General features: G+C 40.0%; 1 protein-coding gene across 4 annotated transcripts in view; it reads left to right on the forward strand.

The window, feature by feature from the left end:
* sgk1 (serum/glucocorticoid regulated kinase 1) overlaps positions 1-22,239 on the forward strand; it is a 35,571-nt gene extending 13,332 nt beyond the window's left edge. Inside the window, exons 4-14 of one of the 4 annotated variants that reach the window (XM_063494905.1) lie at positions 5,266-5,481; positions 9,171-9,234; positions 17,942-18,017; positions 18,232-18,307; positions 18,416-18,604; positions 18,719-18,850; positions 19,651-19,887; positions 20,007-20,102; positions 20,231-20,386; positions 20,469-20,558; positions 20,760-22,239. In XM_063494905.1, coding sequence (XP_063350975.1) covers positions 5,266-5,481; positions 9,171-9,234; positions 17,942-18,017; positions 18,232-18,307; positions 18,416-18,604; positions 18,719-18,850; positions 19,651-19,887; positions 20,007-20,102; positions 20,231-20,386; positions 20,469-20,558; positions 20,760-20,927 — 1,500 coding nt within the window. In that variant the 3' untranslated portion in view covers positions 20,928-22,239. Of the gene's footprint in view, positions 1-5,265; positions 5,482-9,170; positions 9,235-12,908; positions 13,175-15,645; positions 15,985-16,842; positions 17,816-17,941; positions 18,018-18,231; positions 18,308-18,415; positions 18,605-18,718; positions 18,851-19,650; positions 19,888-20,006; positions 20,103-20,230; positions 20,387-20,468; positions 20,559-20,759 lie in introns of those variants that run through there. The other 3 variants (XM_063494907.1, XM_063494908.1, XM_063494906.1) reach the window with 3 other exon arrangements.
* Positions 22,240-25,498: the final 3,259 nt, after the last annotated feature.

Genomic DNA, 25,498 nt, shown 5'->3' on the forward strand with positions numbered 1-25,498 from the left:
GCCTGCTTTGGCTTGCTCACCTGGAAAAACCTGAAGAAGTCAACTGGTTGACGTTTTCTTGACTGTTGCAGTTTACCTACATCAAAGGATGCGTCATATCATTTACAACCTTGATACTTTTACATTATTACCAGTTACGCCAATGACTAATAATATCTCCCCCAATTTAAAAATATTTAATTAACATATAAATAAAGGAAGTCTCCCAGGGACCCGGAAAGCAGTTCTAAGCTACCACTGTTTAGCATAAACTTAGCAATGGAAAACTGCTAATCCTTTCCTTTTCTTTTGTTCCACAGCCAAGTGCTCTGGCAGGCGAAGAATGTGGTTGGCGCTGCAAACTTGGAGTTGCTTTTCTCGCATGATCTCTCATCTTTGCTCACAGTGAATACATATATATGCTCTAAAATGGCACAGTGCATTTGTTTCCATTGTTACTGCAATATCATACAGGCGGGCTTTTTTCTTTGCCAAGCCCCAAGAAAAGATAAATAAACAGAGTGGAGGCACTTCATACCTTGGCTACAGTTTCCTGTATCTGCTGTGGGAATTTTGCTTTGTGGAGATTCAGCCAGATCTATCAATAACAAACTAGAGGCAGGTGAGGCAGAGAAAGTAAGGCAGATTGTTTGTGGTGTTAAGAGGTATTCTGATAATCTCTTTGAAGTTTGAACAGACATTGAAGGCATTCAAGGTACACAGGAAGAGATACCTGTTTTATGACTGCTTGCCGTGTAGTGACAGGTTAGTTTGAGGAAGTTTTTACCTGATATTTTGAACAAAGAGCGATTGAAGACAGGGTTAAACAATAAGAGTAACTGACACAAACAAATATTTTGAATTATGTTAATGCCGATGACTGTCTTGAGATTCACATTCATGTTACTACTTCTCTTCCTCTTTTCTTGACCCACTGGAAAAAAACTCCCTTGTTTCATTGTGAGGGAATTTGGGAATTTCTGTTGTTCTAATCTACCCTGAGAACCCCGCTAATCCCATCTTCCTCCTTGCTGTCCCAGAGCTAAAGCCAGAAATGCTGTGCCACAGAGGCTCAGCAGCTCCCTGAGAATGAGGCAAAACATTTGCTTCTCCCAGTAACATGCTCATCTCAGCTGGAAATGATTTTTGTGCTGTACTGTGGCCTTAGTACCCAAATACAAGCTGCTCCTGTTGTGCATTGTGTGCATTTTGCTGTAATTTGTGTCTCAATTTTGGCCTAAATCTGTACACTATGTGTGTAATGTATAGATTTCGACTGGATATTTGTTGTCCTATGAGAAAACATCCTAGTTTATACTGCAAGAGAAAGTAGCTTCAACTATCTTTTGGTAGGTGAGTCAGATCTTTATTCTAGCTTTAAATAATTAACCTCCTGAGACCCAAGTTCTCGTTTGGGAAACATTTTTAATTTCTCCTAGCTATTTGGGATTAGTTGGGCCTGATGAATATAAAAACAAGTCTTCGTCAGGAAGTTGAGCAGGAAGTTGTTATTTTGCTGTGTTTAAAAAAAAACTGTATGTCCTTAGATGGGTTCACTGTTTTTTTGTTTTTTTTAAGTATAACACATAAAAGTTAATGTTGCTTAACAAAGTATGAAACTATTGAACAGAATGAAGCATAAGGTGCAGAAAAGCCAACATGGGACAATGAACCATGAAGCAGCATTTTTAAATTCAACCAGACGTGTTGCCGCCTTGTTTTTTAATCAATTTTAATTTAAATGCTGAGGATTTTTTTTAAATGTATGGTTATCAATATATAATATATAAAGAAATGTGGGGAAAAACTTCCAAAAAATGGGAAAAGATAGCATTATATTATCTTTAAAAAGGGGCAATGGGCTGAGGCATAGTAAATGACCATGAATATTAATGTATTGCTAAGAAGACAGGGTTCAGAGACCTTGTCACCGCAGTCCTTGAGATTTAAAGATGAAAGCATTCAAGCGAGTCCATTGAAAATTAGAATGAGCCCAGATGAAAGCTCAAAAGCAGCTTAGGGTCAATATCCAAATCTTAAAATCCCAAATTTACTCCTTATCCACTTCCCTCTTTAACAGTGGTATTATTCTCTGTCTTGTTTTTAATTTCGGGTCTCCAGAACTCTCCTTTTTTTTTTCTGGCTCTGGGGCTCAATTTCCAGTTGGATATATTACACACATTTGGTGCTTTTATTCCATGTGGACTGTCTGAATCATGGTTTAGGCATAGCCTGTTCACCACTTGGATCAGATTTCCTACCATCTCTCATTAATTTTAAGACCTGTATGGCATCTAAGAACGGTTTGGGGAGGTTGGGGGACCTATAATTGGATATTTTATGTAAGACCATCTTGGTTTATCGTTTTTGTCTTTCAAACATATTTTTCTTTGTCTTCACGTCGCTGTTCAATTTAAGCCAGGTCGATTTAGACTTACATACTGAGGGGAGCTGGTGAAGGACATGAACGGATAAGCAGGACAAGGCCACAAAAGGGTTACCAGGAGAGAGAGCTGAGCCGTGGGCTGGCTGTTGACAGCACCAAAAAAACACTGTTGTTATCTGCTGTGCAAAGGCCTTAGGCAAGTGTTGTGTGTGAAATGGACAAAACAACAGAAAACTCTTGACTTGGAGCTTTATCATACAGTTTGATGGCCAAGTCTACTGTATGGGGCTTAAGGGCATACCTTTAGGCAGTTTTATATTAATTTATTACTGGCCAAAGCCATCTTTCTCCTTGCTGACAGGAAGCAGGAAGCTTTAAAAATTGCTCAGATTGAGTCTTCACAGAGCTATGTAGCTGATGTCTACTGGTATAAACATGGAAAATATTACTTCCTGAGTTGATGAGGTGAAAGAGCAGATCTTGTTGGAGAGTGCTTACATAATGTAACCACTGTTTTCTTATTGGTCACAGCACAAAACAAGGTCAAAGGAGCAGGGAAAGGACTGGGAATGTGGAAATGGCATACATATATTTGTATGTGTGCATGTGATATGCACTCCCTGCAGACATGAATTTTTATAACCCCAGAAGGAGGGTCAGAACGAGGCCATTCAATAAAAAAGCATGCATGATAAACATGTACGGTCCAATCTAATAAACAGCACTCGTTCGATTTAGACTTGCATACTGAGGGTAATACTGCACATAATTAAATATGATGAAATGCACAAAAACACACATTCAGTCACTGACAACTCAGGTCTATCACATTTCCTTTCTAATATGAAGTTAAATGTGTACATCCTTTCATACATCAACAAGTCTCTAACTGGTTTCACAATGGTAAATTTAAGTTTATTAAAACCACAGAGCTATGTTCCTGTTTATGTAAATTACTAAGAATTGTCACATTTGGGGAAATATATACATTCTCTGACTATATAAGATGACTGATATTGACTTCATGTCTGTAGCTACAGTAGTTAGCCTAGCAAAAACACAAAGACAGAAAATGCTAGCCTGATTATGTCAAAATACAAAAATAACACAACCTCAGAGACACAAACTCATATTTTTCCCTGAAGGTTTTTGGTTTTAATTTGCATATAAACAGACTGTCAGTAATAATTCATTAATTTATGGGGCATTACTTGGAATGCTAACTTATTAGCTTGATTTGTTAAGATATTCAATCATATACAGTTTGCCTCCACTCTAAAAGATTTCCAGTACACTTTATCTGCCTGAATCTAACCTCATTTTAAGAAGACACTGATTCATGGGTGTGCATACTTACTATTTTACTGAGGTTTTAAGTGTGAAGTGAAGTTCAGTAGCCATTTATCTGGGTCACCTGAAACAAGTCGACACTGGCAGTGAAGTATTTGTGTCACAGCTTAACAACACACTGTAAAGCACAAAGCTGTTAGTCCTCCTGGTGTGCATGAGACAGATGGTTTTTTTAAAAGAGAAACTGTTTTTCTTGCTACTTACTCCTTGTAGTCTTTTTTTGTTTTGTTTTGCTAGCCACTGTTCAGAACAGCAAAACAGCACCTAACGTGACTCTCTCACATTTTTCTACAAATATAAAAAACATATAATTTTTCCTCTTTCTGATGTTCTGGTACATAGATTTGATTAACTTTTGTTACGGAAAAAAGTTGTTATCACATATTTCACACCTTTTTTTATTCATTTTGCTAAGCTAGGCTGTTTGGCTGCTGGCGTTAGCTGAATTAACAAACAGATAAGGAAATCTTATCCATCCATTCTTATGTAAACCTCAGCCAGAAGCAAACACACATTTTTATAAAATGCTTAATTGTTCCTTTAAGACAGTGACTAAACTATGACTAAATGACATTGGAACAGTATGTGACCATGTATTTACCGGTTTAGACACAGAGAAAACAGCTCATTATGAACTCTCCTTCTAACATTGGGTAACAGCTAAAATCAAGACCTGAACTATCCACATACGGGAAAAATCTTTTCACCAAGTTGCAAAATTCACCTCAAATATGCTCACATGCAACGTCGCTCACATGCAACGTCTCTCACATACTGTATTTCTTCATGCACTCCTATGCAACTGTAATGTTGGGTGAGCGGAGCAGTGACCACTGATAGAGACCTTGATAAGATTCATTTGAAATGGCTCCAGTCACTGAACCTGTCTGCTCTGCATGCCAAGGGCAACATTTCCCTTACATAAGAGCTTTTCTAGGTCACTGGCACATATATCAGTGTAATTTGGCTTCCTCAAGAAATATTTGCACCTTGACTTTAGTTTGCACTGTCACATGTGTGATATATTTCTCTCCCAGACCTCCTCTCACTTTTATATGTGTGTGTGACAGAGCTCTTAAATTATTTCTGCTTCTGATATGTGTTCTGGCAGTGTTGCTGGCCACTCGCTAAGTAGTGATTGAGAAGAGGATGTTTGTGGTGAAATTGTCCTCTGGAGCATGTGTCACTGTGCAGCTGTCACAAGAGAGAAGATTACTGCTAAGACTGAGCCTGACTCACTCAGTTTATCCAGTGCAAAGCAAGTCCGAGTCTCAGTTATTTGATTCATGAATGGATCAAGCCCAGTACAGTTTAATCCATCAAATTTAAAAAAGTCACTCACAACTTACTTTTTAAACACATAATTTGAGGCATAATTTAACTAGTAAATTGGTTAAACTGCCTTGACAGGTAAATGTGTCATACTGCAAAACTATCTAGGTTTTTTACTGCTATAACCAGCATATCAATAAAGTTCTATTAGTCTTGGATATTATTCCGTTTGAAGCTTTATTGGCTAATGAAAGAACACGACTTCTCTAAATTTTCAGGTTAGGAAGTGGAAAATGCTGGCTCGGCATCATGGTGACAGTACAGGCAAGCAGAAGGAAGCAGAGCCTGACCTGCACCTGTGTGGCTGCTCATCCTGGGGGATTCACGCCTCACCCCTCTTGGCCAGCCCCGTCATGCTGGAGTGTTCTATCTGCAGCGGGCCCTACATCAGCTACGCCCTAGAGGACACCTGGCAGCCACGCCAACGTACACAGGCAAGTTTATTCTACAGCTACTCAGATTATTGCATCAAATGCTAACTTGTTGAGATAAACAGTGGATCCAAGAGTGATGGGAATTTCAGGTGTATTAAGCAGGAAAATTAAGGAAATCTCCAAAGAAATCATTACCAAAACCGTTGTTATATAATATCTATAATACCTGTATGTGGAAATGAAACATTTCCATTGTTTTCCCTGGGTTATTTACAAAATAAATATATTATATGTGAAAAGACTGATTAAATAAATGCACCACCAGGCAGTAGGAGTAGTTACTGCTACAGTGCTCCCATAAAGTAGGTCATGGAAGTCTTTGTGGTATTTTGCAGGATTTCTAAAGGTCTGTGTCAAATCCTCCCCAAACATTAATTTCAGCTCATTATCTTTTTTCTGTGGTGCAGTGTGTTTTCAGTGAATGTTGACATGATTTTAGAAGATAATGCTCTACATGAAGATCTGTTTTCCACGGCACCTACAGTTTTATTATGGATCGTTTGACTCCTACTCTCTGTAGTGCAAAATGCTGATGGGTACACTAGTTGCATGGCTGAGCACTATAGCCTCCCTTTTGTATTCAGAGTAGAGTTCACCTTTGTAGCAGCGTTAAGGACCTTTATTAGATAACTGCTTACCAGTTTTTATTAGCTCTTCGCCATTCTTCGTCTTTATGTAATCAAAGTGTCATTCACCTGCTTCAAAATGTTGCTACTGAGGTAAATTTATAACAAGTTAACATGGTTTAATATTTGTCTCTCTCCCCTTGGATAATAGGGCATGCCACATTCCTACTGCCCAAAATTATTCAAAGAACTCAAGTTCTTATCGCCCAGCTTAATAAATAATTAACAGTTTACTGGTTTTACCTAGCTATGGTAGCGGTAAGCTGTTAAGTTTAAGAAAAGAAGACAAGATTTTTTTTCTGTTGGTATTAATGAAGTTCTGTGAGTAACTCTATTTTTTTAATATCTTTTTTTTACTTCAGTGTTTTTGTGGATACATATAAAACGAACCCAGATCAGAGTTTCTCAGTCCTTTGATGGTAAAAGTCGAAATGCTTCTTTTCTTTTTTCGCTGTTAAATATGCCTCATCCGATGATTCACTGTCAAGTTACACAGACCGCTACCTCCCCTTGATCCCAACACAGGAAAAAAATAAAATAAATTCTTCAACCTCGTTCTCTCTGCTTCAACAAGCCACGCTTGTCTTCTTTTGGAAAATATAATGAAATATTAATGAACAGAAACCCCAGATTTACCATCGCTATGGATACAACTCCATCAGACCTTCGCTGAATCAATAAACAACCCAAAGAAAAGGAAAGTAAGTCAGGAGGGGGTTAACGGGGAAGGCAGAAAGACAGATGCAAGTGTAAATCCAAGGAGAAATGAGAAAGGAGCATGAATGGTGAAGCGATTGTAGACTGTAGAGAAAGATGTTGACAGTATGAGGGGATATGAACAGTGAGTCATATATTTATTTACAGTATTCGTGTCTGAGAGGAACGATGGAAAGATGCAGCAACTGTCAGCTATATAAAGACTTAGAGGTAAAATGACTGATGTGACAGGCAGACTGCTCAAAGCTTTGCCTCTGAATAAGTGAACAAACTGATGGGATTGGAATAACTTTTGTGCAGACACACAGGCACACGCATACACATCCTTATCCCTCGGCTTGTTTCAATCTTGAAAAAACACTCATGGGAGACTACTAAGTTTTCCGTGCTGCAATGTGGAATAACAAAGTAGGCTAAGACTGTGTTTACCAGGAGCCACTTTGAAAGGTTGATGACAGACGGCAACATCATTGAAAACTAATATCTGACAAGGCAGTGCACTTTGATGAGAAAGCCCTGAGATGCAAATGCTGCTGGTCCTGTGACAGCTGCCAGTTATGTTGTATGTGGAAAAAGAAAAAGTGGGACAAGCTTAAGTAGCTACTATTGGGACTTGTGTGTTTACACTCGTATTTGTGAGTCATTTCTGCCTGCCACATGCAGAGAAATGTTTTGACAAAGTAAAAGACTGGCTCTCAAAAAGACATCCAACTTCAGATGCGGATATGTTGACTCCATTACATTTATTTATGCTTCCCAGAAGAAGGTTTTGCATTAAAAATACATTTTTCCTTTTATACTTATCAATCTAGTCTTTCTACTCTGTTGCCTGGTCTAGTCAGGGCCCATTTTTCATGTTTTGGATATAGATGAGTTTTAAGCAAATTTACTAAAGAGTCATTTTCACATTCAAGTTGTTAGCTATTTTTGTTTTAAGCAACAGATTCACAGAAATCCAAATAATAGAGAACATTCTATGAAAGCTTAATTATAAAGAGCCATGCACAGAGGAAGAGATTAGAAGTGGTGTGATGACCAAAGACCATCAAAACTCAATGAAACTGAAAGACCTGGGTAATTGAACAGGTTAAATAATCATTTAGAAGAAGAAATGGTCACATATTGAGGTAAACACAACTCAGCTTTGAGTCAAAAATTAAAGTGGCTTTCAATGGAAGCAAAGGATACATGTGATTGATAAATTATAGGTTGGGAAGCATATCAGACATTTATTAACTAAGCCCCGTAGCTATATAATGCATAATCCATTATATAATCCCTGCATTTTGCTTCACACCTAGTCATAGGTCAGTTAGTGGATACTTTACTCCCATTGGTACCCTTTGAGAATATGAGAACTGTGTACCCATCCACAGTGATTACTTTTGCCTAGTCATTGTTATAAGTCATAGAATTTCTTTTATTCTAATCTCCACATTGCTGCTAGCCCCTTCCTGTGTGCATTGCTCTTTTAGAAGCAAATGTAAGCTCCAGTTTGTAAGTTGACTAGCTCATCTTACCTCAACAATAAAATGCTATTTAGACACCAAAGTATCATTAACAATTAAATTCTATATATTAATATGTAGCATAGTATATCAGCTTCAGAGGCACTTTTTTCTCCCTGCAGTCTTCCTGCAGCAACTCGTGTATCCTGTAAATGTCTTTGGCCCAACTGAACGAGATGAGTTTCATTTTGGCATTCTGTCTGACTGAAGAACAATGATGCTGTTATACTGTCGTTTAAAGCAAGCGATCCAACCACTTTTTAGAACAGGAAACCAAGAGAATCAGTGAAGTCTCACCCTGGGAATCCAGCCTTAATAAGACATGTCGAGGGGAGCTAGCTGGAATGAAAGCCTAAATCAGTCTGGGAGAGAACCAGCGTGCTTTAAAATGCCAGCAGTCAAAAAGGTCACACCTCATATAGTCACCATTTATATAGTTGAGAATATCAACTTAGACTGATGATTTCAAAACAGCTTAGCTTTATTTTATTGCATTTTTCCCCCTTTATATTTTATTCTAGCAAATCAAGCGAAAAAGCATTGACTAAAGGGAAGGAACAGATTTTGACCTTTTAATCAACTAGCAATGAATCAAATTTGTCTTGATATGGATTATTTCACTGTAGATAGATGTTATTTTGTTGTACTTGGGTGTTATTCTACTGTACATAGATATTATTTTACAGTATATAGCTGTTCCTTTAGTGTATTTAGATTTATGCCATAAAATGGATTTTAAAACTCCAACTAAAATAACAAGAACAATCTCACTTTTATATTTGTTTCTCTTGAGTATTTGACTTGCGTTTTTCTAAGTGGTGCCATATTTTTCCCCCAGGCTATGGACCTGTACTACCACAATGAGTCAGACCCAGACAGCTACTGTTGCCCTGGTGACAACAGTAAGTAACCAGCAACTAAGCCTGTTGTTTTGTATTCTTCCATTTCCTCCCTCCTCCTTCTTTCCCTCTGCTTTCCTACTGTGACTCCACATCACAAACTCGTATTCCTCTGTTATTTCTTTCCACCATCCCTCTCCAGCAGTCCCAGCTCATTTCTCTTTATTGTCGCCAGTGACGTTTATTTTTTTTCTGTAAGTCCAAAGTAATCTTCATTTTGCTCTACCTGTTTGTTGTTGCGTCTTAGTCCAAACCTAATGAGGTTGTGACTTCAGCTTACCTCACCACTTTGCCCTCTGATCCACCCTCTAAACTCCTGGGATAATAACTGTTGTTCAGAAACCAAGATTACTTATTTGTTTTGTGGAAACTGGCAAAGCAGTAGTTACAGAGGCAATCCTCAGGACCGATCATTATGCACACAATGCAGTGACCTTTTCTGTTTACAACCTCTCGGACGCTTGTTGCTTACATGTGTACAGTTGGGTGAAAGTCTATCTTGGTTTATGGCCAAAATGACAGTAAGTGACTGTACTTTAATTTTCCATCATGCTGCACAGTTGTGGCACAAATCAAGCTCCAGTACAAAGTGCATAGGCTGTATGCGTGACATGTTTTGGCACACACTGCCTATCTTCTTTCAGTGGCTGTCAATTAACACAATAGCCAAAGCATAGGCTCCACCGAGTATGTCCGTGTGTGTCTGTGTGTGTGCGTGCCCACGAACCACTTTCCTCCCTCTTTGCAAATTCAGTTTATTAATTCTAAGTAATATCAGATGAAAGGCAACATTTAGCATTTCCTGCTTTGCTGCTGGAATTGTACAGAATCTTTAGGAGCTATCTGTTTCCAATTAAATTATTTGCCTGTACTATCATTAACTGTGTAGAAAGAGCAATTTTAAATAATATGTAAATGTCACTTAGTTATATAAGAAACCATAAGAAGAACCATATTGCATTTAAATATCAGTGTTATATGACTGTTACTATATTGTTGTTTATTATTACTGCAGAAATAAGCTTTTACTGGCTAAGGTTAAGATAATTTTAACAATTCTATACATACTTTTTTGTATGTCTCGTCTAACATTCACAAAAACACACTGATGAATGCATCAGGGGCAGCTCAAGGCTCAGTTTCTTTGGGCAGTATCCTTGCTTGACTTTGACTTGCTAAGATTTGAACCAGTGACCTTCCAGTGATTAGATGGCAATCAAAGTGCGTCATTTGCAAAAAGCTTATCATATAAACTTTATCTCTACAGAAATGTTCTCATTCATAAGCATTTGTAGTGCCCAAAATATTTAGAACAAACATTTTTGTTCTAAGAAGTAAAGGTGCAGTACAATGGTGTGTGCTACTCCCTACACAAATCTGACTTTTGTCATCTGAGGACCTGTTAGGGGTCTGTTTCTTCTTGTTCACTTGCCCATTGATGCAGCTTATCTTTCTGCTGTGGTTTGAGGCAGTTGGGCTGCTCTGTGAAGGGAGTAGTACACACTCTGGTATTGAGATTTTAGGTTGCTTTGCATTGGAGTAACCAACAACTTTGCAGTTTTAGAAAAATGACTAGCCATTTTGAAAGTGTTCTCAAACGTGTGGAGGCTGATGAACCAGACACTTAACTAGAGTTTTTCAGTTATGCTCACATAGTTTAAAAAAGGGTTTTCAAATGATCAGTTAACAATTAATATGATAAATTTGCATTCGATAACAGCGGTGTGATAGTTGCTTATCAAGGCCTGTACAAAACCTCGTAAAATTCAGTGCTTTTATAACTAAAAAAATATATTTTTCTTTACAATAGAAAGGTATTTCATAGTCGGCAAAACATTTTAAATCTGAAGTATAAGTGCCTGTTTGAGCTTAAGCACAGTCCTGAAGTAAACTTGCATTCTGTGCTACTGCAGCAACTGTGCTGCAGATCTGCAGGTGCCTCCTGTTGCCTCCTGAAACAATCCCAAGTAAGAAATGTGACAAGAACCATAGTCTGATGATTTTTTTTTTTTTAGCTGGCAGTAGTGTGCCTGTTAATAATGGGAGTTTTCAGCGGATGGAGAGAAATCCAAGCAATTAGCGGAGATGGTGACAAGCTGTTCCTGTGGCCTCCGCTGTCATGCTGCTACACCCTGTCGATCCACATTGAGCAATTAGTGGCTTTTGGAGTACTTAGAAGTAGAGGACTGTCACATATGAGTCGTTTACAGTGATGCACCGATGTATGTGACACATGAAGCGGTGCAGAGAGACAAAGACCGAGGGATTGATCCAGTAATAATAATAATTATAGGGAGCAGGGATCTGACCGGCTAAATTTTACAGAGGAAACTATGCCTGTGTTATTTTTTACTCCTCTCAATAAGGGCAGTCTTATGTAACCAACACTACCTGCAAAAGAAACCCTTACTGGAAACACAAGTATGCTAGTGCTATAAATCAGCATGTACACATTGACTTATGGTGCTTTTCCCTGTGGCAGCAGGTTTATATAACATGTAATTGCTAAGCCTGGATTTGAGTGTGTGCATGCGGGGGTACGTGTTCTCAAATTTTCCTTTTGTTCTGATGTACAATATTATTAAAAGGTCTGTTTTAAAGCTGTTATTTACTCTTTTTTCCCAGCGTGTATGACGCATCACTTACCTGTGTCAACCTGCCTTTCAGCGCTTAACAGACAAACATGCTGCTCACGCCTACACACAGGCACGCACATATTTGCAAATACAACACAAATATATGCACATATAATTCATAATTCATAACCCATAATCCAAAGTCATATCACAGTACTGAGAAGAAAGTCTGAACACATTAGTTTGTATTACACCTCAAAAATTAATAATAAGACCTTTAATAGAGATCTATATAGGTCGAGATTAGCTTGCTCCACTTTTATCAGCTAAGCTACTAATCACAGATAAAAATAAAAATGTAACAGTGATGTAACAGTTCTCTAGTAAAACGCTGTGCCATCTCTGACACTATCATGAGTGTCTTCCTGGAGTTACATAAACATTTCAAGGAAATGGGAATTTTTGGTGATTGAGTAACATGCCATTTTACTTCAAGGAAGTGATTAGGAAACTTCAGGGCCAAACATATACGCCTCAAATGCCACAGGTGACCCAGCAGACATCTCCATCAAGACAAAGATCAAACTGGGAAGCAAAGGATGACGTAGCGATATTGATAGTCAGGCCATCTCACTGACAGTCCTCCATGTCCAAAATAAAAGCCTAGCTGTCCTCTGTGAATAGCCGAGGACTTTATATAACAGTGTCATTTGGTTCCTCATCGCCAAGGCTCATTCGCATTCATCACCAGATCAGCTTTACTCACAAGCACCCTCACCATCCTCGACACACAAAGAATGGACATTAGGACATGGACGGATGAGAGGCTGAAAGAGATGAGCAGATTTAATAGATGGATGTCAGGTGCCGGAAACAGGATGAAAATGGGCATATGCCGGTCTTTGTGTATGTGTGGCTATGCTAAAGGTGGGTGGGATGAGGCAGCAGGATTGTGTTTCCATGTATACTACAACTCTAATATCCTGCACCAAGTCAACCCCATCCTGTCCTTTCATGGCTCACAGGGTCTCTGTGTGAGTCAGTTATTTCTTTGGCATTGATGGCAGTGCCACTCACGGGTTATATAACATACTAGTGTCTCACACACATAGGCAGCAAACACACAGCGTGAGTATTGTGGGAGCCTCCTCTTGTTCGGGCCTGAGCTTGGAGCAGCCTGCGAATCCTGAGGCGAAAGCAGGCCAGATAGGAAAAACACTGAGAGAACCTTTTGTTACTGCCGCTCCCTCGCTCCAATTTCTTCCTCTCTTCTGATCTTCGCTCAACACTTTGCTCTCATTTCATTCGACTCTTGGCTATGACCAAACAAGTGCAGAGTGAAGATCAGTGCTTACACCCTGACGGAGGTAAGGCAGCGTCTTCTTCTTCTTCATCGTCATCTTTTTAAATCTTCTCCCTCAGTGCAGAAATGGCTATATTTTCAGCCATTCCTCTGAGGACAAAATGCAAGTCATTCTGCTAAAGACTAATTTTTCAAGTTCAGCACTACAGTAGCTCTCTCTTGGTATGTCATTTTCCTGTCATCTTGCTATTTTTTGAAGGAAGAAATATTAGATGCTTCAACTTGTGTGGCATTTCTGAATTTTCCGAATGCTGATAAAAGATGTCAGTTTTAATCCCACGCGGAGTGTTGCTGAAGTGTCACGCAGAATCGTAGATTAAATGCCCGTTGAAGGATGTCACTACCCCACGGCACCTTGCACTGCCTCAATAATAAATATCTTTCACTCAGTTCTTGGTGGTGCAGTGAGGACGGGCATGTGGAGCGAATTTAGGATGTGCTTCCAAGTACTCTTGTGCCCTTTCTCCCTTTTTTTAGAAAGTGTGCTCTGTGGGTCTCTCTTCAGGCTTGTGGGTGCTTGTGTTTGCGTGTGTGTCCTTTCAGACTCCCTGCAGGTTTGTTTTGCCCTCCGGCTCAGCGTTATGTGTATGTGTGAGTGTGTGAATCAGGTGGCTGTGGTGGGCAGATTAATAATAGATTTTGCCCTGAGTTAAGGGAGAAAAAGAGACAGCAGTAAAAAGTTGAGGCTGTATTTAAAAAACTGCAGAGTCACCCATGGATACAACCTGACTCTGCACAATTCTCATCTTTGAGTGTGAGACTAGAAAGTTCGATTCAGAACACCAAGACTGGCAGGGTAGTTTTATAAGTGCCCATGAGCAGAGCCCTAAAACCTACAGTGTGCAGATTCCTATTAGCCAACATATCAATCAGACTGTGGGGGAAATAATTATTTGATCCCCTGCTGAATTTGAGAGTTTGCTCACTTACAAAGACGTGAACAGTCTTTAATTTTTATGGAAGTTTCATTTTAATGGAGAGAGAAAGAACGTCAACTAAAAATCCAGATATAAAAAACACATTACATAAAAGTTATAAACTGCTTTGCAAACTACACGGGAGGAGCTTGTTAATGATCCGAAGGCAGATGGGACCACAGTCACCAAGAACACCAGTGGTAACACGCTACGGTGTAATAGACTGAAATCTTGCAGCGCCTGCAGGATCCCGCTGCTGAAAAAGCATATGTACAGACCCTTAAGTTTGCCACTGAACGTCTAAATGATTCTGAGAGGCAAGGAAGAAAGTGCGGTCAGATGGAACCAAAATGGAGCTCTTTGGCATCAACTTGACCTGCTATGTCAGAAATGCTGAGCATGCTAAGGGTACAGGATGACTTCTTAGCACTGAGGGTCCAATGGACGGGGCCATGCACCATCAAATCTTGGCAGAGAACCTCCTTCCCTTAGAGAGAACACTGAAGGTGGATTTTCCAACATGACAATTGAAACTGAAAGGTTTTATAGAGTTTCTGTAAAGAGGAGTGGTCCAAAATCCCCCCTAGTAACGTGTGCAAACCTGGTGAGCAACCACAAGAAACATCTTACAGCTGTGCTTGCCAACAAGTGTTTCTCCAACAAGTACAGAGTTGTCATGTCATAACATGCAAAGCAATTTATAACTTTTATGTAATCTGTTTTTAACCGGCTATATAAATGTTGATGCTTGAACCTGATCAAAAAAGAGAAAAGGGCTTCTCAGAATAGACCAAGGCTAAATAATTTCATGAAAAGCAGACATATTTAAAGGCTCCAAGGTTCAGCTCATTAATCGATAAGAACTCGGCATTGCTCCTGTTGCTCCTGACACAGGTGTGCCAAGGCACTGTTAATAAATAGCCACAAAAAATTAAGATAAAAATAACATAAACTGCATTGCACAACTTTTTTTTAAAAAAGGCACAGTTTACGTCAGAGTTCGTCATTTGTATCCTCACCTCCCCTCCTTCCTTTCACTTATCACTGAGATGACTTATCTCACTCACTCCCAAAGACTCCCAAAGAAAAAGAAATATGGGAAAATTCATGAAAGACATTACCGTACGAAAATATCAGGTAGATAAAAGTACTCAGGATAATGAGAAAGCATTTCATCAATAGACAGGTTAATTAAAGGCCCAAACACTGGCAACGGCCAACTTGCCAACTCTGTGAATTTCTGCATCTTTTTTAATTCTGAGCCCAGCGTGTGAATGACCTCAGGTGACTGGTGGAAAAACACTGGATATGAAAATGAACTTTTTTTTTTAAAGGGAAAATGTTATTATTCTTCTACACTTAGCCTTTAACTATAACCCAGTTTTGTAATGCTGTCACAAGGAAGTACAGTCCCAAGTATACAATACAGATGGATGATGAGGATCATTAGCTCATACTTAATATTAGCCTTACCTTTAAATCCATGTCAATGTAGGTTGGAAATAAACATGTGCATTTTATTGTGTGGACACTTTTATTCATCCTTTTCCACTTATCATGAGGATCACGGGGTATTTTTTAAATTAAAGTTCAAAGTTTAAACGCTTAACTCAAAACTCGAGCAAACTCAAGGGGAGCATTTGAAGGCAGCAAAACCCCCGCCCTCGAGTCATGCAACCATGCAACGAAACACAAAACTTGGAGAGTGGAAGGAAATAGAGGCGGGACGTCTCCGCCCTTTTAAAGAAAGAAGGAAAAAAAATGCTGGATGAAGGTCTTCAAGAAAAGGAATGCGGCGTAGTTCGATTACCTCCCTGCCGAGGAGCCAAACCGTTGTTCTAGTAGTGATTGGGATATAGAAGCATCCACATGAAAGACAAAACGACATCTCTGACGTGTAAGTACGCTCAGTATACTTTTGAAAACACCGGCAATCGTTTTACAAAGAAAGAAAGAAAGAAAGAAAATCGCAGTTGTATTTGGATCGTTTTTTTTATATACACTTACGGCGCAGGTATGCGTATTTTAATAGTTAACTAATGCAAAGCAAGCGCTTCTAACACAGTTTGTGCATGTCTGTGTGTGTCAGTGTGTCCTGCGAAGAAAACACAGGCACACATACTTGGTGTATGTGGGGTGGGGGGGGCTCCCATTCATCCCACAATCCCATGACCTGGATTTATGATGCTCATATCTATTTAATTGTCTTGCTGATAGAGAGTCTCTTTAAAAGCGCAGGTGAGAGCTTGGCAAGTCTCTCTTGCAACTTGTTGAGCTCCGGTGATGCTGCAGATAGACAAAATGAAAACTTCCGAGCTGAAAGGTTTGTTTTCTGTGGAAACTTATTGCAGTGCAGTTTTTTCTTTTGATATAAACTACGGAATTGAGATCTTTTAAAAATGCATTTTGCTTGTGTTTCAAAAATTGTGCGGCGCCACTTTGGTACTTAGAGTGCGTTTATCTCCGTTCTCCTTACGTACAGTGATAAGCGTCTCGATTAAGTGCTTTTGGCCTTCACATGAGATATCATCTTACACACATTCCACGGAGGGGTGTAGATAGAACTTGAACCAGGTGCCTTACATAACCGTGTATAACTGAGCCCGTCTGCTCTTCAAGTGTGCCAGCGCAGAAAACTAATCATTTTCTGCATTGTTACACATATTTTTTCAACCCTCATATTCTAATACTTTGCTTTTTTCTTACTGGTAAGTTAAAAACAGACTGTTTAGTCTCTGTTTTACTTTGGACTGACTGTGTGCAGGAGTTTCACTCTGTACTTTTCCACTACCAGTGGCTTTTCTTGGCATCTGGCCTCCCTCGGCTCAGGCTCTCCCTCTTGTCCTTTGTGTGCCGGGATAGCCTGCGTCACTCCCGACGGTTTTAAAAGAGGAACAGCCAAACATTGAACTTGATAGTCCTCGTGACGAGGCTATCAAATTATTTGTACTGAACCTTACTGTACACTCAGCGCGAATACACACGGTGTAGGAATGACAGAAACAAACAGGGACTTGTGGAACAGTCACGAATGTCTCGATCAGTTCTGTCTTAGTGTGTACTCATTTATAAGACAAAGTCCATTCTGTATGCCTGAAACACTAAGTGGCACCATATGTTAGGCTGTTTACTGGATACATCTGGATTTCATTTGCCCATAGGGTTTGTGTTTGCAGTTTTTTGTGTGTGTAGACTGAAAATGTGTTTACTTCGTGGTCGGTTCAGACTGCCTGACTCTCGCCTTACTCTCGGGGGTGTTAAAGTTGGAATGGTATTGCACAAACCTATGTGCAAATACCGGCTTTACAGTGAGTACAGTGGTAATCACATCTTTTTTTTCTGCCTTTTGTCCATGTTTTTGACGCAAGCACGGCTGAGGTGCGGCCATGACGCGTTGAGGGCGCAACGACCGCTGATTTGTCGAAAAACGGGATCGATCGCCTTCTCTTGGTTCACTTACCAAAGCTAAATGTTTACCGAGGATCACGCCCACCCGGGAGGTGGAGTAGGGGGTAGGGAGTGTTGTGGCGTATGGGGTGGAGAGAGACAGCTCCTCCCTCTTCGTGGACCTTTATAAAGCGAGTGCCAGGACTAGATGGTTATAGTTTGGTTTTTGGCAGTCTGGAATCGCAGAGCTGCTTTTTAACTCATCATGACGGTCATAACAGAAACGCAAGAGCCTGTGCTGACTTACTCGAAGTCTAGAGGGCTAGTGGCATTAGTCACGGGTATGGATAACAACAAGATTTTAATTTATTATTATTTTTTTAGTGGACTCTCTATGTTGCTTTTTTCCTTTTTAGTCCAGTGTAAATAATCTTTCCACCCCTCTTCTTTTTTCCATTGTTTTGCAGCTTTTATGAAACAAAGGAGGATGGGTCTGAACGACTTCATTCAGAGGCTTGCCACAAACTCCTATGCCTGCAAGCAGTGAGTATCAGCTCACATCTGACTCATGTTATTGTTCTGCGCTCAGTGGAGGTTGAAACATTGGGAAACCCAACCAAACATTCTAGTTATATTGCACTGAAGAAATATTTGATGTGTGGAATGATGTCAGTCTTTTCATATTAGTGCAAATCTTTGGTCATTTGTGTGGAGATGAACTAAGTTTAAACTCGGTCTGGTTGTTGTTGTTTTTCAGTTCCGAGGTTCAGTCCATCCTGAACTTGAGTCCTCCTCAGGATCCTGAGCTCATGAACACAAACCCCTCTCCTCCTGTAAGTGAAATGAATTGTGCAATATACGGGCATATCCTCTGTTTTCATGCTTATCATACATGTTATGGCTCTAACGTTTTTTTAATCATCTCTGTCCTTCCCTCACAGCCCAGTCCATCCCAACAGATCAACCTCGGCCCATCATCCAATCCTTCGGCCAAGCCCAGCGACTTCCACTTCCTCAAGGTTATCGGCAAGGGCAGCTTCGGAAAGGTTTTGCTTGCACGCCATCGCACGGATGACAACTTCTACGCTGTCAAAGTCTTACAGAAGAAGGCCATTCTCAAGAAGAAGGAGGTATGTGTGCTTGCAGACATGTTTTTGAATTTGAACTCACACACAAATTGCAAGCATACCACGCAAGGTGTGTTCATGTCAACCCCCCTAACCACCTCTCTTTGTTTCAATCAGGAAAAACACATTATGTCAGAGAGGAATGTGCTGTTGAAGAATGTCAAGCACCCGTTCTTGGTGGGCCTGCACTATTCTTTCCAAACAGCGGACAAGCTGTACTTCGTCTTGGACTACATCAATGGCGGAGAAGTGAGTTACTAGCTCAACTGCTGACACGTAGAAAGATGGACAGTCTGATCTATTTAATGCTGGAATTAAGGTCGAATAAATTAGAGGATAACTTCGAGATAAAGGAAGAAACGAAAGGGAACAGAGGCACCAGACGTGACCTGTAAACTGAGAAGGAGTTTAAAGGAATAGTAATGCCTTTCCAGATCAGAAACAAAGATGAGACAGAGCAGAGACAGACAGAGGGGATATCCTGTCATGAGAAGAAGAATAGAAGCTGCTGCTCTCTGTTTTTTTTTTTTTCTTTTAAACTAAAGGAAACACCTCTCAGGAAATCATCGAGGAGGGGGGGTGGGGGTGGTTGGGACAGCAGAAAAAACTGTGGGCCAAAATTAGCAGCGCCATTCAGACTTGGTGTGCCTCTAATCGAGCTAATTTCCTGTGATTGTTGGACGAGCAAAGACAGTGCTGATTAAATATGGGCCTCATCAGGAAGCAGGATGCATTTGCTCTCTTTTTTTCCTTTCTCTCTTTTTCCCTCCATCCTGCTGGTCTCTCACTCCACCTTTGGTCCTCAATTCATCTGTCTTCTCTTGTCAAACTTTTTAAGCTGTCGCCATCCTGCCTCTTAATTTCCTCCCATCCGGTTTCCTTTCTGTCTCTGTCTTTTTTTAATTGTAGCTTTTTTGTCCATTAATTTCCTACCCCTACTTATATATATAATTCTAACAGTGTAATCAAGTTTGTTTAGTTATCAGGAACAAAACTGCTCTCTGCACTTGTTTCAAAGACATTTTTTTCTGTTTTCCTCTATGTTCCAGTTGTTCTACCACCTGCAGAGAGAGCGCTGCTTCCTCGAGCCTAGAGCCAGGTTCTATGCAGCAGAGATCGCCAGCGCACTGGGATACCTGCACTCACTAAACATTGTCTACAGAGACCTGAAACCAGAAAACATCCTGCTTGACTCCCAGGGACACATCATTCTCACAGATTTTGGACTCTGCAAGGAGAACATTGAACCCAACGGGACAACATCAACTTTCTGCGGTACTCCAGAGGTAAGGAGAAACTGTCCAGTGTGGCTCTGCTGTTAAGGTTTTCTCACAGTTGTCTGTAATAGCTGACCTTTTTAACTTACCATTTCTTATCATCTTTTGTTTTTTTTCTCCCTCTGCAGTATTTGGCTCCTGAGGTGTTGCACAAGCAGCCGTATGACAGGACAGTAGACTGGTGGTGTTTAGGAGCTGTTCTCTATGAGATGCTGTATGGCCTGGTGAGTACTTCTAATCATATTACATTACTTTAAATTGGAATAAAATTAGATATTTACTGTTGTCTTATTTGAAACACTGAAAATATTATAGGCATTTATGCTAATTTGCTCTTTTTTTCTGCCGCCAGCCTCCATTCTACAGTCGCAACACAGCGGAGATGTACGACAACATCCTGAACAAGCCGCTGCAGCTAAAACCCAACATTTCCAACTCGGCTAGACACCTGCTGGAGGGCCTGCTGCAAAAAGACCGGACAAAGAGACTGGGCTGCTCAGACGACTTCGTAAGTCTCCATCTCATTTGATTGTTTACACACCACACGTGGTGACGAGCGTCATTTAATTGTTTTGTCATTTCTTTTCCAGATTGAAATTAAGAACCACATATTCTTTACCCCCATCAACTGGGATGACCTCAATGCAAAGAAGATCACCCCTCCCTTCAACCCCAATGTGGTATGCTCCCATTTTTTTAATACTCTGTTAAGCCCTGAGAAAGTCAGGTTTATGAATTTTCACTGTACCTGCTCTTAGTATTTACACAACGTAACCAAAGAGCATGAAACATCCTCACTTAATACATTTCCAACTATGGTAAGGTATTTTAAAGGTTGGCTAATTCCTGCTTGTCTCCCTGCTCCTTCCTCTCTCTTGCAGACGGGGCCCAATGACCTGCGGCACTTTGATCCGGAGTTCACAGACGAGCCGGTACCCAGCTCCATCGGTTGCTCCCCAGACAGTGCACTCGTCACAGCGAGCATCAAAGAGGCGGCCGAGGCCTTTGTGGGCTTCTCTTATGCCCCATCTATGGACTCCTACCTATAGGATTTAAACACAGGCACTTATCATAGACACTAGTTTAGACTTATTGGGCATGAAACGAGGCATGCCCGTGGACTTGCATCGTGACCCCACTCAATGTTTACCATCAGAATGATGGACATCTCCGAAACCCAACCCCGTGACAACTCTGCATCTACAAAGACGTTAAACATGTGTACTTTGCCACATCCTCTGCAACTCTTGAATGCTTGCCACGAGAGGATGCCCAGTTGGAGTTCTGATCCTCAAGCTTTTACTTTCACTACCTGCAGTCCCCTTTCAGCCTTCAGTTGTCCATCTATTTCCTGATAGTGGAGGTCGTTTGCACACAGGACTCAGGCAGCTTAAAAGCTCCCCTTGATCCCGACGCCACGAGTGACAAGCACACGTCCAAGTTCCCACCTTTTTTTTTCAAAGAGAGGAAGGCCGGACCAGGCCCAGAGAAGATTTCCATTTTCATCTCTGTAGCGAAAAAACCTTCCCTCTTGAGATTTCTGCTACCACCTGTGAGGACCTTACCTTTTGAGCGCGAATGAGTAGCTTGGAGATGACATTCAGTTTGGTGCTTTAGTTTCTTTTCATGTACTTTCTGTGTGTTTTGAAAAGGGAGTTATTTAAAAACCGAATGTTACAGAGAGACAGATGGGCTAATTTAATTTTTCTACAAGGTGCCTTTATATTTTTTTCTCTCCATCAGAACTTACATCATTTGAGTTTGACTGTGTCGACACTAACATCAGAGTTTTATCCGCTCTGCACCTGATTTTTTTTTGGTTTTGTTGAAGTCACTATCGAGGAAAGATGTAGCACTAAGTTAATCCAATTCTTCTGTCTTCTGTCTTTAACATGTGACATGTTAGAACTCGAATGATGTTTCACGTCTTCTTTTGCACATAAAACAACAATGCTGATAGAGAGATGGAAAGAGAGCGCACTGCTGCTGCTAGGTGGCGACAAGAGGGATGTGTCGTGCAATGTTTTGGGGAGAGCTACTCGCCGACCGCGTTCCCCCTCATTCCTCCAGTCTTCCACCCGCCACGCAGTAATGTTAACGGTGGCCTGCGGACAGGCTGACAACACTTTAACTGAACATTCCATTTTAATATTGCTGTAATGCAGTTTGACGGTATTTAAGTTTGTTTGTATATTTGGAGTTCTGTGTACTAGTTTTAATGTATATTCAACAACAAAAAAATGACTAAAGGTATGCTTAAATATGTATACAGTATGTAACAATGTTAAATGTACTGTAAATTGTAAAAATTGTTTAAGATTTACGTGACCATGTTCGGTTTGCAATAAAAGTTTAACTTTATTACACCTTACAAATGTGTTATTATTATTGGTAAATGACTTGTGCACGGAAAAGCTTAGCTGATTCCCCTTTGGCTTGAAATGTCTTTGCATCTACAGAAAATAAGTACTTCAGAGTTAAAGAAAAACCCATAAGCATGAAGAAACATTTACTAGTCCTGGTTGGAACACATTTGAACTACTGACAAATGTCCCACTTTAGGGTAGAATGAACTTTATCCTCCTCCATGCGTCAGCAGCCTTACACAACAGTGACTATGGCATTCAGCTGTGTCTGTCTGGGTGTGTGAAGGGTCAAAGTATTTGCTAATAAAGCCAGTACAGGTTAAAAAAAAAGTCAATGCACCCATGAGCAATGCTTTGCTTTGAACTAGAAAACAGGCACATAGGTGAGAGGCATTTTGTTCCAGTGCTAATAAACTAATGTTAACAAAATAAACTAACAGGTTGGCATGCTGATGAGCTACTATGTCCTTCTGCTAGAGTTCAAGGTTGTGTCACTACTCAATAACATCCAGGGGATTGTTGTGAAGGTGAACCCTGACCTCCATTTTCCTTTGAGGGGAAGAAAAGGAGAAAGAATTGGCCACCAGAGACAAGTGTTATAAGGGGGCAGAGGTGGCAAAAGTACAGACTTTCTTTACTTAAGAAGGAGTACAGATACCTGGGTTACAAAATACTCCAGTAAACGTTGATGTTTTTTTATTCAAGTAAAAGTGAAAAAGTACAGGCTCTGAAATGCACTCAAAGAAAGAAAGTAAAAAGTATCTTCTTGATGGACAATTCTATGATCTATTTCTGTACAAAGGTAACTGAGCCTTGTGCTATATTAATATGTTAGTAAAATAATAGTGCTACATGAAAAACCAAGAATTATTCAAATTTAAATTCAAATTCTAATGAATCTGTTATCTGTTAAAATTCCCTTTACTGAACCCTTTACTTCAGCAGGTCGGAAAACCCTAAGATCGGCTGTAGTGGATCAGCATAGGGAAAAGAATTACAGCTCACAATAACTTCTAATGTGAGCTCCAGCAGATTTTCTTTGTGTACATGGCGTGATCAGCTGACCTGCTGCTCTTTGTGGATTTACACAACTGAATTAAGCAAGATGTCAGCAGTTTCACAAGCTATCATGGCTGATGTCCATCCCCTACCCGGACACTATACTGTTTATACTGCCTTTACACCACACGGTATAAAGTAAGAATTCAGCGAATTCATCTAAGCATCATCAGATTATATACAAATTAATCTCTGCTACACTTGATGTAACCTAAATCTGACTATCAGCACCTCAGCCACTGTGCACCAGTCCAACACAGTGCTTCACTGTGAATTCACATCAGTACTGCAAACTAACCTGTTTATCTTGCACATAACTACTAAACAGTATTTTCATGCATCATTTGAATAACACAACATTAGTGTAGCTTTGTTTGTTTTGCAGGAACGTTTCACAAAATGAAAATGCATAATTAATCAAAACACATCATATATAAATCCATCATGTTATTAAAATTATGACATCACACGTAAGCCTTAAATTTGCCATTAATCAAGCGTCACTGAGAAGTCCTTATCTTTACATATAAAGTCTCTCCTTTCTCTCCTTTCTGTCTTCCTACATGTTTCTACATCTCTGAGTGAAGTTATCGCGCACTCTTGTCTCTCCCTGTGAAATACAGCAGCTGGACCTTTAGTTACCAACACACCGTGAGGCAGACTGCACACAGACAGTTTGTGTTTGCTGTTGTTTGTTGAGCTGATAGAAACATCTGAATCTGAAATGCCACGACCACAACTTATGGACACCTGGACCTCTTCAGGGCTTACTTTAACCCCCGAGTATAAACGCTATAAATGATACCGTTTAACCTAACGTAACAAGCCTGTTAAAGAAGCAGAAGGTACAGATATCTGTTTAAAAATGTAGGCAATAAAAGTAAAAAGTTTTCAGCAAAATAAATACTCAGTTAAAGTGTTGATACATCAAAATTCTACATAAGTACACCTCTGTAAGGGGGCTCAGAAATGTTTCCTGGTCGGTTTGTACCAACAGATTGCCATGTTGGCCTGAAATCTTACATGCAAACATTTCAGAACCACATGATGTCAGCCTTTTTGGATAAAGCAGAATTAGAAAATCCTGATTTGTCTTTTGCAGATGCTACTTTCCTAACAGGTTATCACACAAGCACATTTCTCTAAATCCCTTTAACCTCCGTGAAATACTCAGAATTCAATCCCCGTATACTATACGTGGCATTTGCAACTCATTTTTTTGTCTCATTCATTTGTTCTTCCTGCTGTATCGAGCTGACTGTGATGACGCTGCCTCTGCCGAAATAGCCATTGTCATGCACTGCCATCTGCTGGCTAAATTTCTGAGCTACAGGTGCCAACACCATCTTTGTGGTTGGTCAGACGATGCTTCATTATCACCTGGACAATGTTTTATCAGACAGAATGATGTCACAGCTCTACAGAGAACTTCATTGAATTCAGCTTGTGCACTGGGAGCCAAACAAAAGGTAAGGACTGGAAGGATGACTTAAAAAAGTAACAAGAAAGTAGAGAGAAGGCTGAAGGAGGTCAAAACAATTAATTTATGACTGTAAAAACCTTTGTTATACAATACTGTGTAAACGTTTTAAGTAATCACTAATTCCTTTATATTTTGCTAGGGAAATATGGGAAATACATGCAGGAGTTTACTGAAACGTGCAAACGTAAATGGCTCTGGGGAGGCCATTGCATGAGTGATAGTGTTTCATTATGTATTTGTCTATCCAGGTATGCTTTACTGTAGTGATGGGTTTGGGATCATTGTCATGCTGAAAATGCATCCTGTTTCTTTGGGAATTACTTTGTAGGTGCAAAATACTATTTTACGCCTGTCAAAGTGCATTATCATTTTTTCTTTGTGTATTCAGCTGAAGAAATTGGAACAAAACATGTGTTTTTGCAACAGGCTGCAAGTAACAAACTTCCTAAAGATATAATTTAAAACAGACACAATACTGGTTCATCCCTTGAATTAGGTGATTTTTTTTATTGCTCGACTGATTCACAGGTCAGTGTTAACTGGCTTAAAAAACAAACAAACAAACAACAACAACAACAACAACAAAAAACATTCCTCTGAAAATAATTGGGCACAAGCACTGCATGATATAAAGCAGCCAGTGTCCAAAGAAGCCCTTTGATAGACCTTCATAAAGTCTGAAGAACTATGGCTCAAGACCACTTTAAAAATT

This window comes from Pelmatolapia mariae, linkage group LG15, assembly GCF_036321145.2.
Source record: "Pelmatolapia mariae isolate MD_Pm_ZW linkage group LG15, Pm_UMD_F_2, whole genome shotgun sequence".
Classification (NCBI taxonomy): domain Eukaryota; kingdom Metazoa; phylum Chordata; class Actinopteri; order Cichliformes; family Cichlidae; genus Pelmatolapia; species Pelmatolapia mariae.